General features: G+C 38.8%; 2 protein-coding genes across 4 annotated transcripts in view; both read left to right on the top strand.

Moving 5' to 3' along the window:
• Positions 1 to 14,451, top strand: part of LOC131361340 (alanine--glyoxylate aminotransferase-like) — a 15,856-nt gene extending 1,405 nt beyond the window's left edge. For 2 of the 3 annotated variants that reach the window (XM_058402375.1, XM_058402376.1), the window contains exons 3-23: positions 507 to 658; positions 846 to 960; positions 1,428 to 1,574; positions 1,966 to 2,011; positions 3,399 to 3,492; positions 3,629 to 3,815; positions 4,586 to 4,724; positions 5,710 to 5,882; positions 6,060 to 6,092; positions 6,166 to 6,311; positions 7,345 to 7,504; positions 7,904 to 8,096; positions 8,213 to 8,277; positions 8,377 to 8,477; positions 8,603 to 8,673; positions 11,134 to 11,218; positions 11,328 to 11,426; positions 12,869 to 12,938; positions 13,072 to 13,167; positions 13,864 to 13,992; positions 14,070 to 14,451. In XM_058402375.1, coding sequence (XP_058258358.1) covers positions 507 to 658; positions 846 to 960; positions 1,428 to 1,574; positions 1,966 to 2,011; positions 3,399 to 3,492; positions 3,629 to 3,815; positions 4,586 to 4,724; positions 5,710 to 5,882; positions 6,060 to 6,092; positions 6,166 to 6,311; positions 7,345 to 7,504; positions 7,904 to 8,096; positions 8,213 to 8,277; positions 8,377 to 8,477; positions 8,603 to 8,673; positions 11,134 to 11,218; positions 11,328 to 11,426; positions 12,869 to 12,938; positions 13,072 to 13,167; positions 13,864 to 13,992; positions 14,070 to 14,177 — 2,409 coding nt within the window. In that variant the 3' untranslated portion in view covers positions 14,178 to 14,451. Of the gene's footprint in view, positions 1 to 506; positions 659 to 845; positions 961 to 1,427; positions 1,575 to 1,965; positions 2,012 to 3,398; positions 3,493 to 3,628; positions 3,816 to 4,585; positions 4,725 to 4,785; positions 4,886 to 5,709; positions 5,883 to 6,059; positions 6,093 to 6,165; positions 6,312 to 7,344; positions 7,505 to 7,903; positions 8,097 to 8,212; positions 8,278 to 8,376; positions 8,478 to 8,602; positions 8,674 to 11,133; positions 11,219 to 11,327; positions 11,427 to 12,868; positions 12,939 to 13,071; positions 13,168 to 13,863; positions 13,993 to 14,069 lie in introns of those variants that run through there. The other variant, XM_058402377.1, reaches the window with a different exon arrangement.
• A 971-nt stretch (positions 14,452 to 15,422) lies between these two features.
• dtymk (deoxythymidylate kinase (thymidylate kinase)) lies at positions 15,423 to 18,768 on the top strand. Its single transcript, XM_058402383.1, has 5 exons — positions 15,423 to 15,674; positions 17,219 to 17,327; positions 17,565 to 17,655; positions 17,751 to 17,948; positions 18,521 to 18,768. Exons 1-5 carry the CDS (start codon positions 15,545 to 15,547, stop codon positions 18,629 to 18,631), a joined length of 639 nt encoding a protein of 212 aa, XP_058258366.1. The 5' UTR covers positions 15,423 to 15,544; the 3' UTR covers positions 18,632 to 18,768.
• The last annotated feature ends 185 nt before the right edge of the window (positions 18,769 to 18,953 follow it).

Genomic DNA, 18,953 nt, shown 5'->3' with positions numbered 1-18,953 from the left:
CTGTCCAACCTTGTCACTCCCAAAGACAACCTCAAAATCTGAAGACATCTCTGCTACCTCCAGCTCTGACTCCTGTCTCTTCCTCAGTGACACTGTCTCTAAACCATAACCAAACTGTCTTTACATTAACTTGATGACTAAATGATTGCTTTCAAAATATAATGCCATAATGCAATGCATCACGGTAGGCTACTTGCTTGTTTTGCAGACATTAACTTAATAATAACTTAACTATAAATGGGTAAACATTACGACATGCTATTCTGTAATTTATGCATGCAACCTTTGGCAAATTGTTGCTGTATGAGAGCAAGAAAATACTTTGGGATATGTTGTTATTTGATCCCAATTTACTGATCCCTTTTACTCCGTTTTTTTTTTTATTTACTCACATCTGTGAACATCTGCAATCATGAAGAAACCCAAAGAACCTCCTTGTATTTTATTTTAAGATAAAGGTGTCCTTTTCTTGTCTGGTAAGCATGCAGTATGTGCTGTATGTGTAGGTGCTGGATGTGGGTGACAGTGTGGTGATGCCAGGCTTAGTGGACTGTCATGTTCATGTTAATGAACCGGGCCGTACCATTTGGGAAGGCTACTGGACTGCAACACAAGCAGCAGCAGCAGGAGGGGTGACTACTATTGTAGACATGCCCCTGTAAGAACACACACATATATACAGATGAACTCACGTAGACATTTAGCCCTTCAACACAGGTCATACAGAATTGATTACATATATATGATACATACAAATGTGTTGTCTAATGCAGCATCTCAGATTCATGTATTTTTGTAAATGTAAAGGAAAAAACTAAATGCTCTTGGCTCATTATCATCCATAGCAACAGCATACCACCAACCACAAGCCTTATGAACTTCCATGAAAAGCTGCAAGCTGCTACTGGACAGTGTTTTGTGGACACAGCATTCTGGGGTGGCGTTGTCCCTGGAAACCAGGTACTATCTTATCCTTTATATATGACGCAGATCTTTAACCCTTGTGTTGAGTGACATTAAAATTGATTACTTTTTGCCACCTGGAACTTGCTCTTGTCTTAATTTCTCTAACAAATATGAAACATCATTTATGATTTTTAATTACGGAGATTATGTACAGGACATTTTGATATGAGTGTAACTGAGTGAATTAAAATTTGTTTAAAAACATTCTCGTCTGTGTAATTGTCTCATAATATTAATCCAACATATTTTGGTTTGTTATTTTGGTGTATTTAAGAATGCAGTTGATATACACACATTTTATAGTGGTAACAGTATAAAAGAGAAAGAAATGGCCCAGATCAATGAGCTAAGTAACAAAATAGGAGATAATCGATATATCTATTCATACCTGACTTTATTTAGGGCTTGAAATGGAATTAAATTTGTGAATCTGTTCTTTCTCTATCACGCTGAACCTTCAGCTAGAGCTGAGGCCCATGGTGCAGGCCGGAGTGGCTGGATTTAAATGCTTTCTCATCCACAGTGGAGTTGACGAGTTTCCTCACGTAAGCGAGAAGGACTTGCATGCTGCAATGAAGCAACTCCAGGGCACAAACAGTGTTTTACTGGTGAGCAACCAGCTGATATTTCTTCAGGGACTGTTTGGTCTGTGGGGCTTCTCTCTCAAAACTCTGCATTCCTTAAATGTCCCAAATTTATGGAGCAAAAAATTTTGAGGACATGGTGAATGTAATTATTATTAATGGAACTGTTCATAGTGACAGCTCTGTACTCATTATAGTAAGTTTAATTTAAGATGCAAGAACATACGTAGACACATAATGAACATAATTACTATTTAATGAATAGTTAACTTCCATCATTTGAAAGCCTTATTAAGGAAGGGGTAAAGGGTGGATAATTAGTGTGGATATTCCATAAGTATGAAATTATTTGTGGAATTATTTGATTTTTCAAAACTACTTTTATTGCTATGATGCTGTTCTCTGTTGTATGTAGTTTCATGCAGAACAGGAGGTCCATCCACCTCCAGCAGGGAATGGGGGTAAGAAAGATATGAGTTTAATAATAATAGTTTATAATAAATGTATCATTCTAAAAACATATTAACTATACTTGGCCTCATTTATATCATTAACAAATACATGTACACTATATTGCCAAAAGTATTCGCTCACCCATCCAAATAATCAGAATCAGGTGTTCCAATCACTTCCATGGCCACAGGTGTATAAAATCAAGCACCTAGGCATGCAGACTGTTTTTACAAACATTTGTGAAAGAATGGGTCGCTCTCAGGAGCTCAGTGAATTCCAGCGTGGAACTGTGATAGGATGCCACCTGTGCAACAAATCCAGTCGTGAAATTTCCTCGCTCCTAAATATTCCACAGTCAACTGTCAGCTGTATTATAAGAACGTGGAAGTGTTTGGGAACGACAGCAACTCAGCCACGAAGTGGTAGGCCACGTAGGTCAGCGGATGCTGAGGCGCATAGTGCGAAGAGGTCGCCAACTTTCTGCAGAGTCAATCGCTACAGACCTCCAAACTTCATGTGGCCTTCAGATTAGCTCAAGAACAGTGCGCAGAGAGCTTCATGGAATGGGTTTCCATGGCCGAGCAGCTGCATCCAAGCCATACATCACCAAGTGCAATGCAAAGCGTCGGATGCAGTGGTGTAAAGCACGCCGCCACTGGACTCTAGAGCAGTGGAGACGCGTTCTCTGGAGTGACGAATCGCGCTTCTCCATCTGGCAATCTGATGGACGAGTCTGGGTTTGGCGGTTGCCAGGAGAACGGTACTTGTCTGACTGCATTGTGCCAAGTGTAAAGTTTGGTGGAGGGGGGATTATGGTGTGGGGTTGTTTTTCAGGAGCTGGGCTTGGCCCCTTAGTTCCAGTGAAAGGAACTCTGAATGCTTCAGCATACCAAGACATTTTGGACAATTCCATGCTCCCAACTTTGTGGGAACAGTTTGGAGCTGGCCCCTTCCTCTTCCAACATGACTGTGCACCAGTGCACAAAGCAAGGTCCATAAAGACATGGATGACAGAGTCTGGTGTGGAGGAACTTGACTGGCCTGCACAGAGTCCTGACCTCAACCCGATAGAACACCTTTGGGATGAATTAGAGCGGAGACTGAGGGCCAGGCCTTCTCGTCCAACATCAGTGTGTGACCTCACAAATGCGCTTCTGGAAGAATGGTCAAAAATTCCCATAAACACACTCCTAAACCTTGTGGATAGCCTTCCCAGAAGAGTTGAAGCTGTTATAGCTGCAAAGGGTGGACCGACGTCATATTGAACCCTATGGATTAGGAATGGGATGTCACTTAAGTTCATATGCGAGTCAAGGCAGGTGAGCGAATACTTTTGGCAATATAGTGTATGTTTGTTCATTTGATTTATCCCAAAATAAATTCTTTCTTGCTCAGATCCATGTGAATACTCAACGTTTCTGAGATCCAGACCAGATGTCATGGAGCTGGAGGCCATTCGGACTGTAACGCAACTCTGCCTTCAATACCAGTCAGTCAACCAACATGTAGTCTATTAATCTAGTAATCATATTATTTTAACAGTGTTCCTTTATTAAAGTGCAGTCAGTTAGTGTTATAATATTATTAGCCTAAAGACACACAACAGAGTTTGAGGTCTTTTACAGAGTGCGATGCCACATTGTTCACCTGTCATCAGCCGAGTCTCTGGGACTGATCCGAGCAGTTCGACAGGCTGGAGCGCCATTAACAGTGGAGACAACTCACCACTATCTCACCCTGAACTCAGAGAACATCCCATCAGGAGCCACGCAGTTTAAGTGCTGTCCTCCCATTCGGGACAGAGCCAACCAGGTTAGATAAGACAGATTTGTGACGCATTTGTTTCCAAACGGATCAGATATTAGTGCATAAACAGGTCCACAATTTCTCATTCACAGGAACTTATGTAATAGAAGCTCTATTTAAGTCAAGGATACTAATTAACAGATTATTAACTTATTTCACAATGAAAAATATAATTGTTGGCATGGTGAAGCCATAAAGAGTTTATTTAAAATTTTTAGAAGGGGTGTTATTTTGTAAGAGTCAGTAAGTTTGCCACTGGAAAGCCAGAAAGATTTGCATTTCCTGGTATCTCTGTAACATGCCATGCCGTGATGTTTTTGTCTTATTCATTTTAAGAAAATTAGAAAGAGAAAACAGAGAAGCTGGTGAGAGAGCAAATGTTGATACTTGATGACAGTGATTAGCTTGAAGAACTTCTCCATCTTTTTATTTTGTCTTTTCTAATTGCAACCCTAATATCTAAGATCTGCCTCTTTATTGATGGCTTACGTATGCTTTATAACACTTTTTGGAAGTTTGTGATTGGGTCATTTGTATACTAATCAACAGAAGGAAAGATTGGAAACAATGCCTCTCTAACACCAGAAATTGAGATGGGTAGAGACTTCTATTTTAGTTTTTAATACACTTTTAGATACAAGCTCTGGAATTCTTTTCATAAAAGCTATGCTGAACATTTGAATATGGCAAGAAATATTTTTTGTAAATATTATTATTATTATTATTATTATTATTATTATTATTATTATTATTATTATTATTATTATTATTACTAGGAGCAACTGTGGTCTGCACTAAGAGCTGGTGATATAGACATGGTCGTATCTGATCACTCGCCCTGCACCCCTGACCTGAAGCGCTTGGACAGTGGGGATTTCACCCAGGCATGGGGTGGCATTTCTTCTCTGCAGTTTGGTATGTTTTTTGGGTCAAAGTTCTGCTAGATTCAAAGAGCACTTTAGCACTGTCTCATGGTCTGTTTACTTGACCAGTCCCAGTCCAACTAATAATTGACAGCCACAGTGACAGGACTAAGGTTTGAAGATCACGTTAAAGTGACTACACAAAAAACACAGGTAACCACAGCTATGTAAATGTGCTTGTAACTCAAATACAATAGCAGCTTGTAACTATAATATGTAAAATGTTACCATATTATAAAAGTAGTAAATATATTGTGAGTTATAGTCTGGGGAATACTGTAGAATGTTGCTGTGGCCAAATTCTGTAATATCAGGTTTTGAACAAAATTGCATTTGGGGGGTTTAAACCTATCTAGACACCTCAACTTAAAAGGCCATTAGTATATTTCACCAAAAAATGGAAATGTTGGTGGAAATGTAGAAATGTTTTTTATTTACATTTTAATCTTGAAGGCTTTCTGCACATCTGCTGTCAGTTTAACACACATGTAAGTGTTTTAAATTGTGAGCAAGCTTTATTTATTTTCATTTATTTTTAATTAGATATTTTATTTATTAGATGTTACTTTTTATATAAATTAACAGCAGTTGGTGTCTTTCAGTGGTATTTCCTCCAGGTTTGATTAAGTTGGTAGATATCTGTGCAGTAATGAGGCATAAGCTTTATCAGTTCAGACTGCATATAGATAACAACTTTCAAAATGACTGTGATGCTTCTGCACCCTATGTAATCATGTCTTTAAAATACTATACATGTATCAGTTCTAACCTTTAGTTTATACGTTTATATAATAATATAGAATCTATAGAATGTATAGGGAAAATACATATGTATATATGTATATGTATATCTTACAAAGGGGGTTTTCCAGGCCTCCACACAAATATGACACAACAAGTCAAATACTAAGAGTGGTTTAGTCTGCTGCTTCTCAGTCTGTGTGATTCACAACCCATTTATATCTCTTGTTTTCAAGGTCTGCCTCTGTTTTGGACCTCAGCTCATAAGAGAGGTTTTGCTTTTCCTGATGTAGTAAAACTCCTGTGCAAAGAACCTGCACGTCTCTGTCGCCTTGACAACCAAAAAGGCAGTCTCATGCCAGGTCACGATGCAGATTTAGTCATCTGGGATCCAGAGAAAGAGTTTACAGTGAGTAAAGGAGCATTTTTATTTTACAGCAATGTGTGTTTATATTCAGAATAAATAATTGATGTGTTTTTGTATCCTCAATGTCAGAATGTTTTAAAGCTTACAAAATAATATCTGATAAATGTTTGTGATTATGTACAGTGAATATATGTACAGTGAATATGTACTTCTTTCTAGGTAAAAGAGGAAAACATACATCACAAAAATAAAGTGAGTTTTATTCTTCATTTTTTTTAGCACAATAAGCGTGGACTTCATTAACACTTTCTTACTCTGTTTTCAGCTGACCCCATATCTGGACTTGACATTATGTGGAGAAGTGAAGGGTACAATCGTTCGGGGAAAACTTGTCTACTTCAATGGATCCTTTAGTCCTCAGCCATTAGGACAGAGTTTACTCATAAATCAGACTCTAAACCTGGCTTCCCTGTGAGTATTTCTTTCTCTCCATAGATGTTCTATGGATGTGGCTCCGTTGTCTTAAGGGCCTGTAAAGTCTACTCTTACATGACTGAAAATTTGAGCTGTGCAAATAAATTTGCTTTTACTAATTCCGAATCCAGTGGTTATTGTATTATCTTGCATTTTACTATATAACATAGATAAATCAGATTCATGAGGCATACATTACACATTCAATAAAACCATAATGTAAATAACTGTAGCAATAAAGGTGTTATTTCTGTCAATAAAAGATATTGATTACTGATTGACTGAAACATTAGTCACAAGAAAGCTGAATGTACATTTTATTTTTTGATCATTCACATTTAGGCATCAAACAAAGATTACTAAGCGGTTTTAGTTCCTCTGTTTCTCTAAAGTCATGTTTGTGTTAGAGGGGGAATAAGTTAATGATTGACACTCAGTGATCAGGAGAGCAAAATTCAAAGGAGTATAGCTTTAAAAAGCCTCCATATTCTAGTATGAATCAAATGTGAACACCATCCTATAATTCCTTCTCAAAGTAATTACATCAGAAATGTAAATGCTTCATGTTCATATTTAATAAATGGAATAAATTTTTTAATTATCATATATTTTATGGTTTCCCTTTAAAAATTCTTTGTCAAAAGTCAGTGCCTTCAAAAAAATTCCAAAATAAATGGCAAACAAACAAAAAGGCTAATTTTTTTGAAAATCTTTTAAAATGAACAGTTTTAATAGCAGATTGAAAGGTTTTTGTCATATATTTTATATGGATTGTAATAAAGTGATAATATTTGAATAAAATGCTCGTATAAACTATCATATATTAACTTTTTTATTGAAATGCGAATGTTCACAATGCATAAATTTGCATCATGGGGTTTGGTCACTTTCCACTGACATCATTGGACTAATGGACCTGATTGTGAAACACTGTTTTGACAACTTCGGTCGTCCATACAGATAACACTCTTCTCCACTTCATTGCTTTTTCCCACTGTCACATTAGAGCAGCTCATTTTTGTCTCTCCAGTATGACATCACTCTCTGTGCCACCACCACAATGTCTCTTACAACCTTTTGTGGTCCCACACCGGCTTCTGCTGGGACCGGGACCCTCCAACGTGCCCGCTCGGATTGTTACAGCTGCGTGCCAGCCGATGTTAGGACATCTGCACCCTGAAACTGTAGAGGTACACTTATCATTAAAGTTAATTCATCATACATTCAGTTTGATTTTTAGAATAATATTTCACTTCAGAGTCAGTTGTAATTGTTCTTTTATTCTTATTTGATAGATAGATAGATAGATAGATAGATAGATAGATAGATAGATAGATAGATAGATAGATAGATAGATAGATAGATAGATAGATAGATAGATAGATAGATAGATAGATATTGAGTAACCTAATAGTATAGCAAACATAGAGGACTTTTTTGTGTTTTTTTAGTTTTGGTAATTTCAGAGAATTTAAAGTTACAGTAGTGTGAATATCCTGCAGCTTCATATAAAGAGACATCATTGTAGAGGCCTTTGTATATAACATTCATATTGTTGAATCTGCACAATTGTTTCATGTATAACCTAGATTATGGATCAGATAAAGAGTGGGATCCAGTATGCGTTTCAGACTCAGAATCGCATGACTCTGGCAGTGAGTGGGCCGGGTCACGCTGCTATGGAGTGTGCTATCTTTAACTCAGTGGAGCCTGGAGAAAGCGTACTCATTGCAGTCAACGGCATCTGGGGGGAGAGAGCTGCTGAAATCGCACAGAGAATAGGTGCTGAACTGAACCACCTAAAATACTATATTTGTTCAGCATTTATTCATTATTTATGAATTTCAAATATATCATCTCAACTCACACTCAACCGATGAATTCATCATGTGTAACAGGTGCCAAAGTGAACACGATAGTAACCTCAGCTGGCAGATTCTTCACAAATAGTGAAATAGAGCAGGTAACACCATAGCAGTAAGTCACTCTGCACTGTATTAAAAATGCCATGTTTTTGATTTGTTGGATAAATATATGACATGTCAGTGTTTTATGTTTATAGGCATTAGCCAAATATAAGCCAGTTCTGTTCTTCCTCACACATGGAGAGTCTTCTACAGGAGTGCTCCACCCCATAGATGGCATTGGCAAGCTCTGTCACAAGTGAGGGGAGAGAAAAAAAGACTGGTGTATTCTGTGCATTCATTAACCTATTCATGTCTGCTTTATTCATCCTCCATGCAGTTCACTGCCATTCTCTTACTTATTTACCTACTGTTGCCTCTCAGGTATGCTTGTTTGTTCTTGGTTGACTCTGTTGCAGCACTTGGAGGTAGTCCAATCTATATGGACAAGCAAGGTATAATTTTAAACAATACATATTCTGTATATTGTCCCTTTTTGGTTAGAATATTTTTGGAAAGCTTTACAGACATTGATTTCAGTCAATTAATCTGGATTACATAGACACCTCTATATTAATCTTCATATTTATAAAACATTATGTTTTATAACATTCATACATATAACAATATCTTATCCAGCGTGGAACTGTGATAGGATGCCACCTGTGCAACAAATCCAGTCGTGAAATTTCCTTGCTCCTAAATATTCCACAGTCAACTGTCAGCTGTATTATAAGAACGTGGAAGTGTTTGGGAACGACAGCAACTCAGCCATGAAGTGGTAGGCCACGTAAACTGACGGAGCGGGGTCAGTGGATGCTGAGGCGCATAGTGCGATGAGGTCGCCAACTTTCTGCAGAGTCAATCGCTACAGACCTCCAAACTTCATGTGGCCTTCAGATTAGCTCAAGAACAGTGGGTTTCCATGGCCGAGCAGCTGCATCCAAGCCATACATCACCAAGTGCAATGCAAAGCGTCGGATGCAGTGGTGTAAAGCACGCCGCCACTGGACTCTAGAGCAGTGGAGACGCGTTCTCTGGAGTGACGAATCGTGCTTCTCCATCTGGCAATCTGATGGACGAGTCTGGGTTTGGCGGTTGCCAGGAGAACAGTACTTGTCTGACTGCATTGTGCCAAGTGTAAAGTTTGGTGGAGGGGGGATTATGGTGTGGGGTTGTTTTTCAGGAGCTGGGCTTGGCCCCTTAGTTCCAGTGAAAGGAACTCTGAATGCTTCAGCATACCAAGACATTTTGGACAATTCCATGCTCCCAACTTTGTGGGAACAGTTTGGAGCTGGCCCCTTCCTCTTCCAACATGACTGTGCACTAGTGCACAAAGCAAGGTCCATAAAGACATGGATGACAGAGTCTGGTGTAGATGAACTTGACTGGCCTGCACAGAGTCCTGACCTCAACCCTATAGAACACCTTTGGGATGAATTAGAGCGGAGACTGAGAGCCAGGCCTTCTCGTCCAACATCAGTGTGTGACCTCACAAATGCGCTTCTGGAAGAATGGTCAAAAATTCCCATAAACACACTCCTAAACCTTGTGGACAGCCTTCCCAGAAGAGTTGAAGCTGTTATAGCTGCAAAGGGTGGACCGACGTCATATCGAACCCTATGGATTAGGAATAGGATGTCATTTAAGTTCATATGCGAGTCAAGGCAGGTGAGAGAATACTTTTGGCAATATAGTGTATCAGAGTTTAAAAGAGGACAAATTGTTGGTGCACGTCTCGCTGGCGCATCTGTGACTAAGACAGCAAGTCTTTGTGATGTATCAAGAGCCACGATATCCAGGGTAATGTCAGCATACCACCAAGAAGGACGAACCACATCCAACAGGAGTAACTGTGGACGCAAGAGGAAGCTGTCTGAAAGGGATGTCCGGGTGCTAACCCGGATTGTATCCAAAAAACATAAAACCACAGCTGCCCAACTCACTGCAGAATTAAAAGTGCACCTCAACTCTCCTGTTTCCACCAAAACTGTCCGTCGGGAGCTCCACAGGGTCAATGTACATGGCCGGGCTGCTATAGCCAAACCTTTGGTCACTCGTGCCAATGCCAAACGTCGGTTTCAATGGTGCCAGCAGCGAAAATCTTGGGCTGTGGACAATGTGAAACATGTATTGTTCTCTGATGAGTCCACCTTCACTGTCTTTCCCACATCCGGGAGAGTTACGGTGTGGAGAAGCCCCAAAGAAGCGTACCACCCAGACTGTTGCATGCCCAGAGTGAAGCATGGGGGTGGATCAGTGATGGTTTGGGCTGCAATATCATGGCATTCCCTAGGCCCAATACTTGTGCTAGATGGGCGCATCACTGCCAAGGACTACCGAACCATTCTGGAGGACCATGTGCACCCAATGGTTCAAACATTGTATCCTGAAGGCGGTGCCATGTATCAGGATGATAATGCACCAATACACACAGCAAGACTGGTGACAGAGTGGTTTGATGAACATGAAAGTGAAGTTGAACATCTCCCATGGCCTGCACAGTAACCAGATCTAAATATTATTGAGCCACTTTGGGGTGTTTTGGAGGAGCGAGTCAGGAAAGGTTTTCCTCCACCAGCATCACGTAGTGACCTGGCCACTATTCTGCAAGAAGAATGGCTCAAAATCCCTCTGGCCACTGTGCAGGACTTGTATCTGTCATTCCCAAGACGAATTGATGCTGTATTGGCCGCAAAAGGAGGCCCTACACCATACTAATGAATTATTGTGGTCTAAAACCAGGCGTTTCAGTTTCATTGTCCAACCCTTGTATATATATTATATATAGGATTAATGCAACATGTATAATAAAGAAGTGTGTATATTTATTTCCTCTGTGTTTTTGTACCATACATATGAACTATATAAACTTTGTGGCTTTCAAACTTAAAAGAAAATTGTGGATTTTGCAGATATCGACATTTTGTACACTGGCTCTCAGAAGGTCCTAAATGCACCTCCAGGAACTGCACCAATCTCCTTCAGTGAGAGAGCATGGTGAGATGAGATTCTCTACCATGATTAGAGAGACATCCTAAAATTTGAGTATACACATTCAGATGAACCTCAGGTGAAATGATCATTTCCTATTTCTCATTTCTGACAGCCATAAAATCTTCAACAGGAAGACAAAGCCTGTGTCTTATTTTCTGGACCTGAACTGGCTGGCCAGTTACTGGGGCTGTGATGGGAAACCTACTCGCATGTAATTTTACCTTAAACTGTCATTCATGAATGGCTTCCTGTAGCTGAAATAACAAGCTAAAGCTCACACAACTTCTCTCTTTCTCTCTATGTAGCATTTGCAGATTCATATTTTACTCATATTTTACTTGTAAGCATTGGGATCAGAATTTGGTCATAGATTAGGACTCATCAGAAAGTTTTGTGGAATAATCCTGCTTATAATAGTAATGATAATGTAATACTTTTCTTTTTTTTCTTATACACTTTTACATTTGTAATGACTGGATCTGGAGTGAATCTGGAGGCTTTCCAAGAAGCCTTGGGTGTGAGCTAGGAATATCCAAGGAATGGAGCAAGGGTTCAGGAAACCATACAAACACATTCACACAATTATTCACACCTTGAGGCAATTTTAGAGTAGTCAGTCAAACTATTGGCATGCTTTTGAGAGGTGGGAAGAAACCAGAGAACATCACACTAATACAGGGAGAACATCAGGGAGAACTCCACACATACAGTACCTGGAGCTCAGGATTGAACTGGAGATCCTCTTTACCTGCTTAGCATCATGCAGCCAATAAGTGAATTCAGTCAAAGCAAATATTAAAACTGCTTTCATATAACCAGTGAAGAAAATGTGTTCATTTTGCTAGTTTAACAATTTCAATATATTGTATATCTTTGCCAAGAGGTCTATGCAATTGCATTTAATTAGACTAACCCATTCAGACAGAAAAACATAACTGTTTAAAAAAATATATATCTTTGTGATATCAAAACTAATCACCATATATCCCATGGTAGTTCCATATATATATACTTTAGTAAAAGAAATATATATACACAAGACTGAAAGTATGTGGACACCTGATAATCACACACATATGGGGCCTTCCCCAAACTTTTGCCACTTTTGCATTACAGTTTCCCTTCACTGGAACTAAGGGCTTCAAACCCATTGCAGCATGTCACAAAGTGAGGCCTGCACAGATCCCTGACCTGAACCCCACTGAACACCTTGATGAAATGGAAAGCTAACTGCAGCCCCAGGCATCTTCATCCAACACCAGTGCCTGACCTCACTAATGCTCTTGTGGCTGATCGAGCACAAAACCACACAGCTACACTCCTAAATCTAGTGTAAAGCCTTCCCAGGAGAATGAATGTTATTTTGACAGCAAAAGGGGTCTGCATCTGAAATGTGATGTTCAACAAACACATATGAGTGGTCAGCTGTCCACCAACCTATACCTTTGGCCCTATAGTGTTCATGGTAGTTGTTCTAGTACATTTATAGAAGAAGCAGACAGTGAAAATAAAAATTGAGGTTTCTTGGCCCTTGTGCAATTTGCTAGGAGCGTGTTTCCTATAAATACCTCTATGAGTTACCTCTATTAAAACTACTTCATTAAATATCTAAACTATTACATATTGTTCATACATTACTTGCTCTTTTTATAGTTATCATCACACTGGACCTGTAACTGCATTATACAGTCTGAGAGAAGGTCTTGCCATCCTTGCAGAGAAGGTGAGAATTCCCTTTGCCACTCTAATTAGGATACAGTGTCCTAATAACTACAACAAGGATGACACAAAAAAAATACTAGGCAAAAAGCACGGGCAAATTTTTAACTAAACTTTACGTATCTTGCCTTTTCTAGGGGCTTGAAAAATCATGGAAACAACACAAAGACGTGGCCGAGTACCTCCATACAGGCCTAGAGAAGATGGGTCTCAAGCTATTTGTGGAGGAGAAGGTAGTACTGTGTATAATACCTAAATATAGTTTCTAAATATCACAGAAAATGTGTATTTACGAAGCAGATGCTATACCACCACAGTGTTCTGAATGGTCAGAGAGTTGTTTCATATTCTATAGCAGCAGCTCTGACAAGCAGTAATTCAACTGTCCAGTTTATGTTAATGTATTTGTTCTTCCAGGTAATCATTTCTGTAGTAACAAAGGTATTTACCATGGATCTTATGGCCTTTTTTCTACTGAGGCATACAGTTGAGATTTATGGAAGAAAGCCTCCAGTGTCAGAAATTTGTAACAGTAAATTATAATTTACAGAGAGAAAAGCTAGTGAGCTACAGTGGTGTTTATGGATGTCAGAAGCTTTTATATATTACTGTCTCTCAGATGATTCAGGGAATTATGTAACTACAAACCATTAAAATGCAAAGTGTCATTTGTTAATAAATACAAAAATAATAATTAGTGGAAACTTGTTGTGGTACAAGAGGGATAACAAGCTTCAGATGCCACACATGCAATTGATGGAAAATAATCAGCTTCTGCTTGGCATCAGGTCTCATCACACTGCCCCATAATTGATTGTTTCACTCTAACAACATGCCCTATACTGATTTATTCCTTGCTTATATCATTTTCTAGTTGCTGTCAGCACTGTACTATGTTTATTTTGAAATGTTCTTGTCTACTCTGACAGAAAGCAAGATTACCAACGGTTACTACAGTAGTAGCACCACCAGGTTATGACTGGAAAGAAATAACAGGCTTTATTATGAAGAATTACAGCATAGAAATCTCTGGAGGTCTTGGGCCATCAGTTGGAATGGTAAGTGTTATTTGTTGTTAATTTACTATTTATTTTTGTGTGTTATGCATGTCACTGATTAATAATCTTGTTTGCAGGTACTGCGTGTGGGTCTGATGGGCTGTAACAGCAACAAGGACCATGTGGATATGATTTTAGAGGCTCTTTCTGATGCACTGAAACACTGCCACAAGAGTAAAGTGTAACAACACAGTTTGCATGGCAAACACAGTTGCTGCTGTAAAATTTACATATAAACTGTGATGTCTGAAAAGTACTCTTAATTTGAAATCACTAATAAAGAAACAAAAAGTGGTCTTACCTTTATAACAGTGTCAAGAATATGAATACAAATTTGGAGTTGTAGCTCCATTTTATAAATCTTCAATAATACTTACTTTTTATACTGTATAATTATTTTTAAAATTGTTATAGAATAGAATAGAATTATAGAATTGTATTGGTGTCAGAATATGTATTATATATCTGCCATGATAAAATATTTGCTATATATAACAAATAAAAGTAAACATTAAAACAGTAAACAACAACAATGACTATTATTTACAGGTATATATATATATGACATTTTTTTATACACACACACACACTATATTGGCAAAAATTTTGGGACATCTGCCTTTACATGCACATGAATGCAATATGGAGTTGGCCGGCCCTTCCCTCTTCTGGGAAGGCTGTCCACAAGGTTTAGGAGTGTGTTGATGCGAATTTTTGACCATTCCACTAGAAGCGCATTTGTGAGGTCAGACACTGATGTTGGACAAGAAGGCCTGGCTCACAGTCTCCACTCTAATTCATCCCAAAGGTATTTTATCAGGTTGAGGTCAGGACTCTGTGCAGGCCAGTTAAGTTCCTTCACACCAAACTTGCTCATCCATGTCTTTATGGACCCCACTTTGTGCACTGGTGAGCAGTCATGAGCCAAAAGGAACAAAAAAAAAATACAACAATTATCTAATCAGCCTATCATGTGACAGCACTGTGATGATGTATGAGTTATATAAAATACAGAGGTTTTCTACTATGGAGTTATATCCTTTTAAATGCACTTTTATGATTACTAGTTTCTATACAGTGTGATTTTGCAGACAAACATGAATAAAATTATTAAACGCACAAAGTATGGCCATGTAATCCTAAAGGCATGCCATACCAACCATGCACATAATGCAAAACGACAAGCTTTTCTTGTGTTACAAGGTTTTACAGCTTCAGGCCTTCAATCATGAGCTTGAGTCACTATCTGCATGAAATATTTCAAATAAATATTTTTTTAGGCATTAGATGCAGGTTTACCAAGACCAAGTTTCAAAGAACACTATTTTAGAGCATTTTAAGAACCTTTTTTTTTATTATTTTTCTTTAAATGTTTTTTTTATGGTATATGGTTCTACTATTTTAAAAAGGGGGACTTTTAATTTGTATCTAAACCGGGATAGTCGCGCGCTTGTTTTCTCAGGCGGGAACTGAGTTGGAGCAGGAACAACGAGAGGGGTTGTGTTTTATTTACAGTTAAAAAAGCTTATAATATTTTTAATTTTATAAAGATATGTCTTGTAGAAGAGGCGCTTTAATCGTGCTGGAGGGAGTAGACAAGGCAGGAAAAACCACACAGTGTAAGAAGCTTGTGTATGCTCTGCAGAAGAATGGGAGAGCCGCCGAGATGATGAGATTCCCTGGTAATAAACTTTCTCAGTGTTTTTACTCCGTCTACATTTACATTAACATTAACATTAACATGTGCATACTGCAAGAGGATTTGCACACAGCGATTGTTTCCGCAACTTTTATAAATTTATATTGTGCCTTGCGCTTACAAATAGCTATCATTAGCACAGACTCAACCAAACTGGACAGATACAGACTGGAAATCTTCAGCTGTCCAGTTTGCTCGTCTATGCTCATTGCTCTTTGTTTTTTCCTGACAGGAGTGAATTCTGATGTGGTTTTCTCCTGCTGCAGACAAAACACCTTAAAGTTGGCCTTTTTGTCCACGCTAAGATGTTTTTTTTCTACACGATTGTTTGAGTAAATACAGACTTCCCGGTAGCTCACACCAATCTCAAGTCTCTTCTCAGTAAAGCGTTTCCACCCACAGCATTCAGTTCCTTATTTATTCCTCGAACCATTGTGTGTAAACTCTAGAGACTGTTTTTGTTAAATTCCCAGAAGATAAACCGTTTATGAAATACACTATATTGTCAAACGTTTTGGGACACCCCTCCAAATCATTAAATTCAGGTGTTGGGCTTGACCCCTTCGTTCCAGTGAAAGGAACTCTGAATGCTTCAGCATACCAAGACATTTTGGACAATTTCATGCTCCCAACTTTGTGGGAACAGTTTGGGGATGACCCCTTCCTGTTCCAACATGACTGAGAACCAGTGCACAAAGCAAGGTCCATAAAGACATGGGTGAGTGAGTTTGGTGTTGAGGAACTTTACAGAGTCCTGACCTCAACCTGATGGAACACCTTTGGGATGAATTAGAGCAGAGACTGCAAGCCGGACCTTCTCATCCAACATCAATGCCTGACCTCACAAATGCGCTTCTGGAGGAATGGTCAAAAATTCCCATAAACACACTCCTAAACTTTGTGGAAAGCCTTCCCAGAAGAGCTGAAGCTGTTATAGCTATAAAGGGTGGGCCAACTCCATATTACGTTCTTGTACATGTAAAGGCAGACTTCCCAGTTTTGGCCCGGTTCGCAGTCTCTGCTCTAATTTATCCCAAAGGTGTTCTATTGGTTGAGGTCAGGCCTCCACACCAAACTCACTCATCCATGAAAACCCCTGAAAAACAACACCTGAGATCAATGATTTTGAGGGGTGTCCCAAAACTTTTGCCAATATATTGTGTATTTAGAGCAGCACTTCTAAGTACCAACATCCATGCCATGATCAAAGTCACATATATCACACTTTTCCCCCCTTTCTAATGTTGGATATGAATATTAACTGGAGCACCTTGCCTGTATCTGTATGATTTTTTTGCATTGTGCAGATGGCACACAATTGGATGATTAAATAACTGCAGAATGTGCAGATATAGAGGTGTTCCTAATAAAAATGGATTGTGATTGCGTATAAAATATTGACACAATCTTTAATAATAAGGATAATTGAAGAAGCAGTGTTATTACTTCACGATTGCCTGAGTTGATAATTGCATGAATGCACGTGTTCCTAATAAAGTGAACAGCGAGTGTATTTTGTGTACACAGACAGAACAACACAGATTGGGCAGCTGATCAGTTCATACCTGGAGAAAAAGAACAACCTGGAGGACCACACCATACACCTGCTCTTTTCTGCAAACCGCTGGGAGTTGGTGTGAGTCAGTCTCAGAGATGTGTGTGTGTGCTTTGCATGCATGCCTGTATTTGTTTGTTATTCTGGCATATAATTATCATACCCTATATATGTATTTGAAGTAATAAAACATGCATATTTTTTACATCATTATTATTAAGAGTAATTACTATAATATTCAAATTCTGTACTTGTGGGGTTTTTTGTTTTAGTTTTATTATCCTCTTTACATTGTGCAATCTTTCATCCACCTTTTAGGCCTCTAATGAAGAAAAAGCTGGAGCAGGGAATCACCCTGGTTGTGGATCGCTATGCTTTTTCTGGAGTGGCTTTCACCAGTGCCAAACCTGTGAGCACCAAAATCCTCATTTCATTAGAACTTCTATTTATATATTGGTTATATTGGCTGCTAGAGGTATATTTGACGTCATATGTGTTGTTTAGGACTTCTCTTTGGAGTGGTGTAAGAATCCTGATGTGGGTCTGCCAAAGCCAGACCTTGTGATGTTCCTGCAGCTGAACCCCAGCGTAGCAGCCGAACGTGGAGAGTTTGGGACAGAGCGATACGAGACCAGCGCTTTTCAGCGTTCAGTGCAGCAGAGATTCGAACAACTCATGAAGGATCCATCGGTTAACTGGAAGGTAAACTGCTTCATGTAACAGTCATTTATGCAACATCTGGACACACAGTTTTAGTGCATGATGTCTGTGATAATAATACAAGTTATAATCTCCTCACCACTTAGGGAGCTGGTACTTCAGATTTTTAAGCTCACAAAATAAAAACTGTCCCATTTGGGAGGGATTAAATGACAAGTATCTTCTGAAGTTCTTTATTGTGGAGATTATTGTGAATTTAAATAGATGTTTTCTGCATACTGGCATTCATAATATGACTGTCACATAAAAGGATGAAAAGTAATGGAACTGAATACATCAGTTCCACGAACTGTTTTAGGAAAGGTTGCCTATGATAGGCTTTCCCAGTAGGTATTTGGTTGACTGATGTTCTTGTGTAATGCATGCTATTGTAGTGTCAGGGGAAAAAATAAAACATTACCAAATTGTGGCTCTTTAAAACCCTCAGAGATGTAATGCCGGCTAATGTTATGCAACATAAAAAGATTAATGTTCCTTTAATCCTGGCACATACCTACATGTGAAGATCTTTATGACCTACATCAACAACTTTTTCTTGTTCTGTTCACATTCAGGTGATTGATGCAGCCAGAAGCATAGAAGTAGTACACAGTGATATTAAGGTGCTGTGTGAGAACATAATCAATACATCTGAGAATCTGCCAATTGGAGAACTATGGAAATGAACATTAAGGAGAGTTCCTGGCCGACCCTGGATACAACTAGATTTTTAATCACCCCTGTACTGTGCACGGACATTGCCAGGAAGTAACACGACTTCTTATTGTCCTTTTTATTAAATAAAAGTTTTATCCTTATTTTATACACACTCACCATCTACTTTTTTAGGAACACCTGTACATCTGCACATTCATACAGTTATCTAGTCATTCCATTGTGTGCCATCAGAACAATGCATAAAATCATGCAAATACATTGATCGTAGCATGGTTGTTGGTCCCTGATGGGCTGGTGTGAGTATTTCAGAAACATCAGGCATCAGTTCTA

This window comes from Hemibagrus wyckioides, linkage group LG11 (assembly GCF_019097595.1).
Source record: "Hemibagrus wyckioides isolate EC202008001 linkage group LG11, SWU_Hwy_1.0, whole genome shotgun sequence".
NCBI classification, from domain to species: domain Eukaryota; kingdom Metazoa; phylum Chordata; class Actinopteri; order Siluriformes; family Bagridae; genus Hemibagrus; species Hemibagrus wyckioides.
The sequence above is the reverse complement of the archived record's forward strand: the minus strand, read 5'-3'. Positions and strand labels throughout refer to the sequence as shown.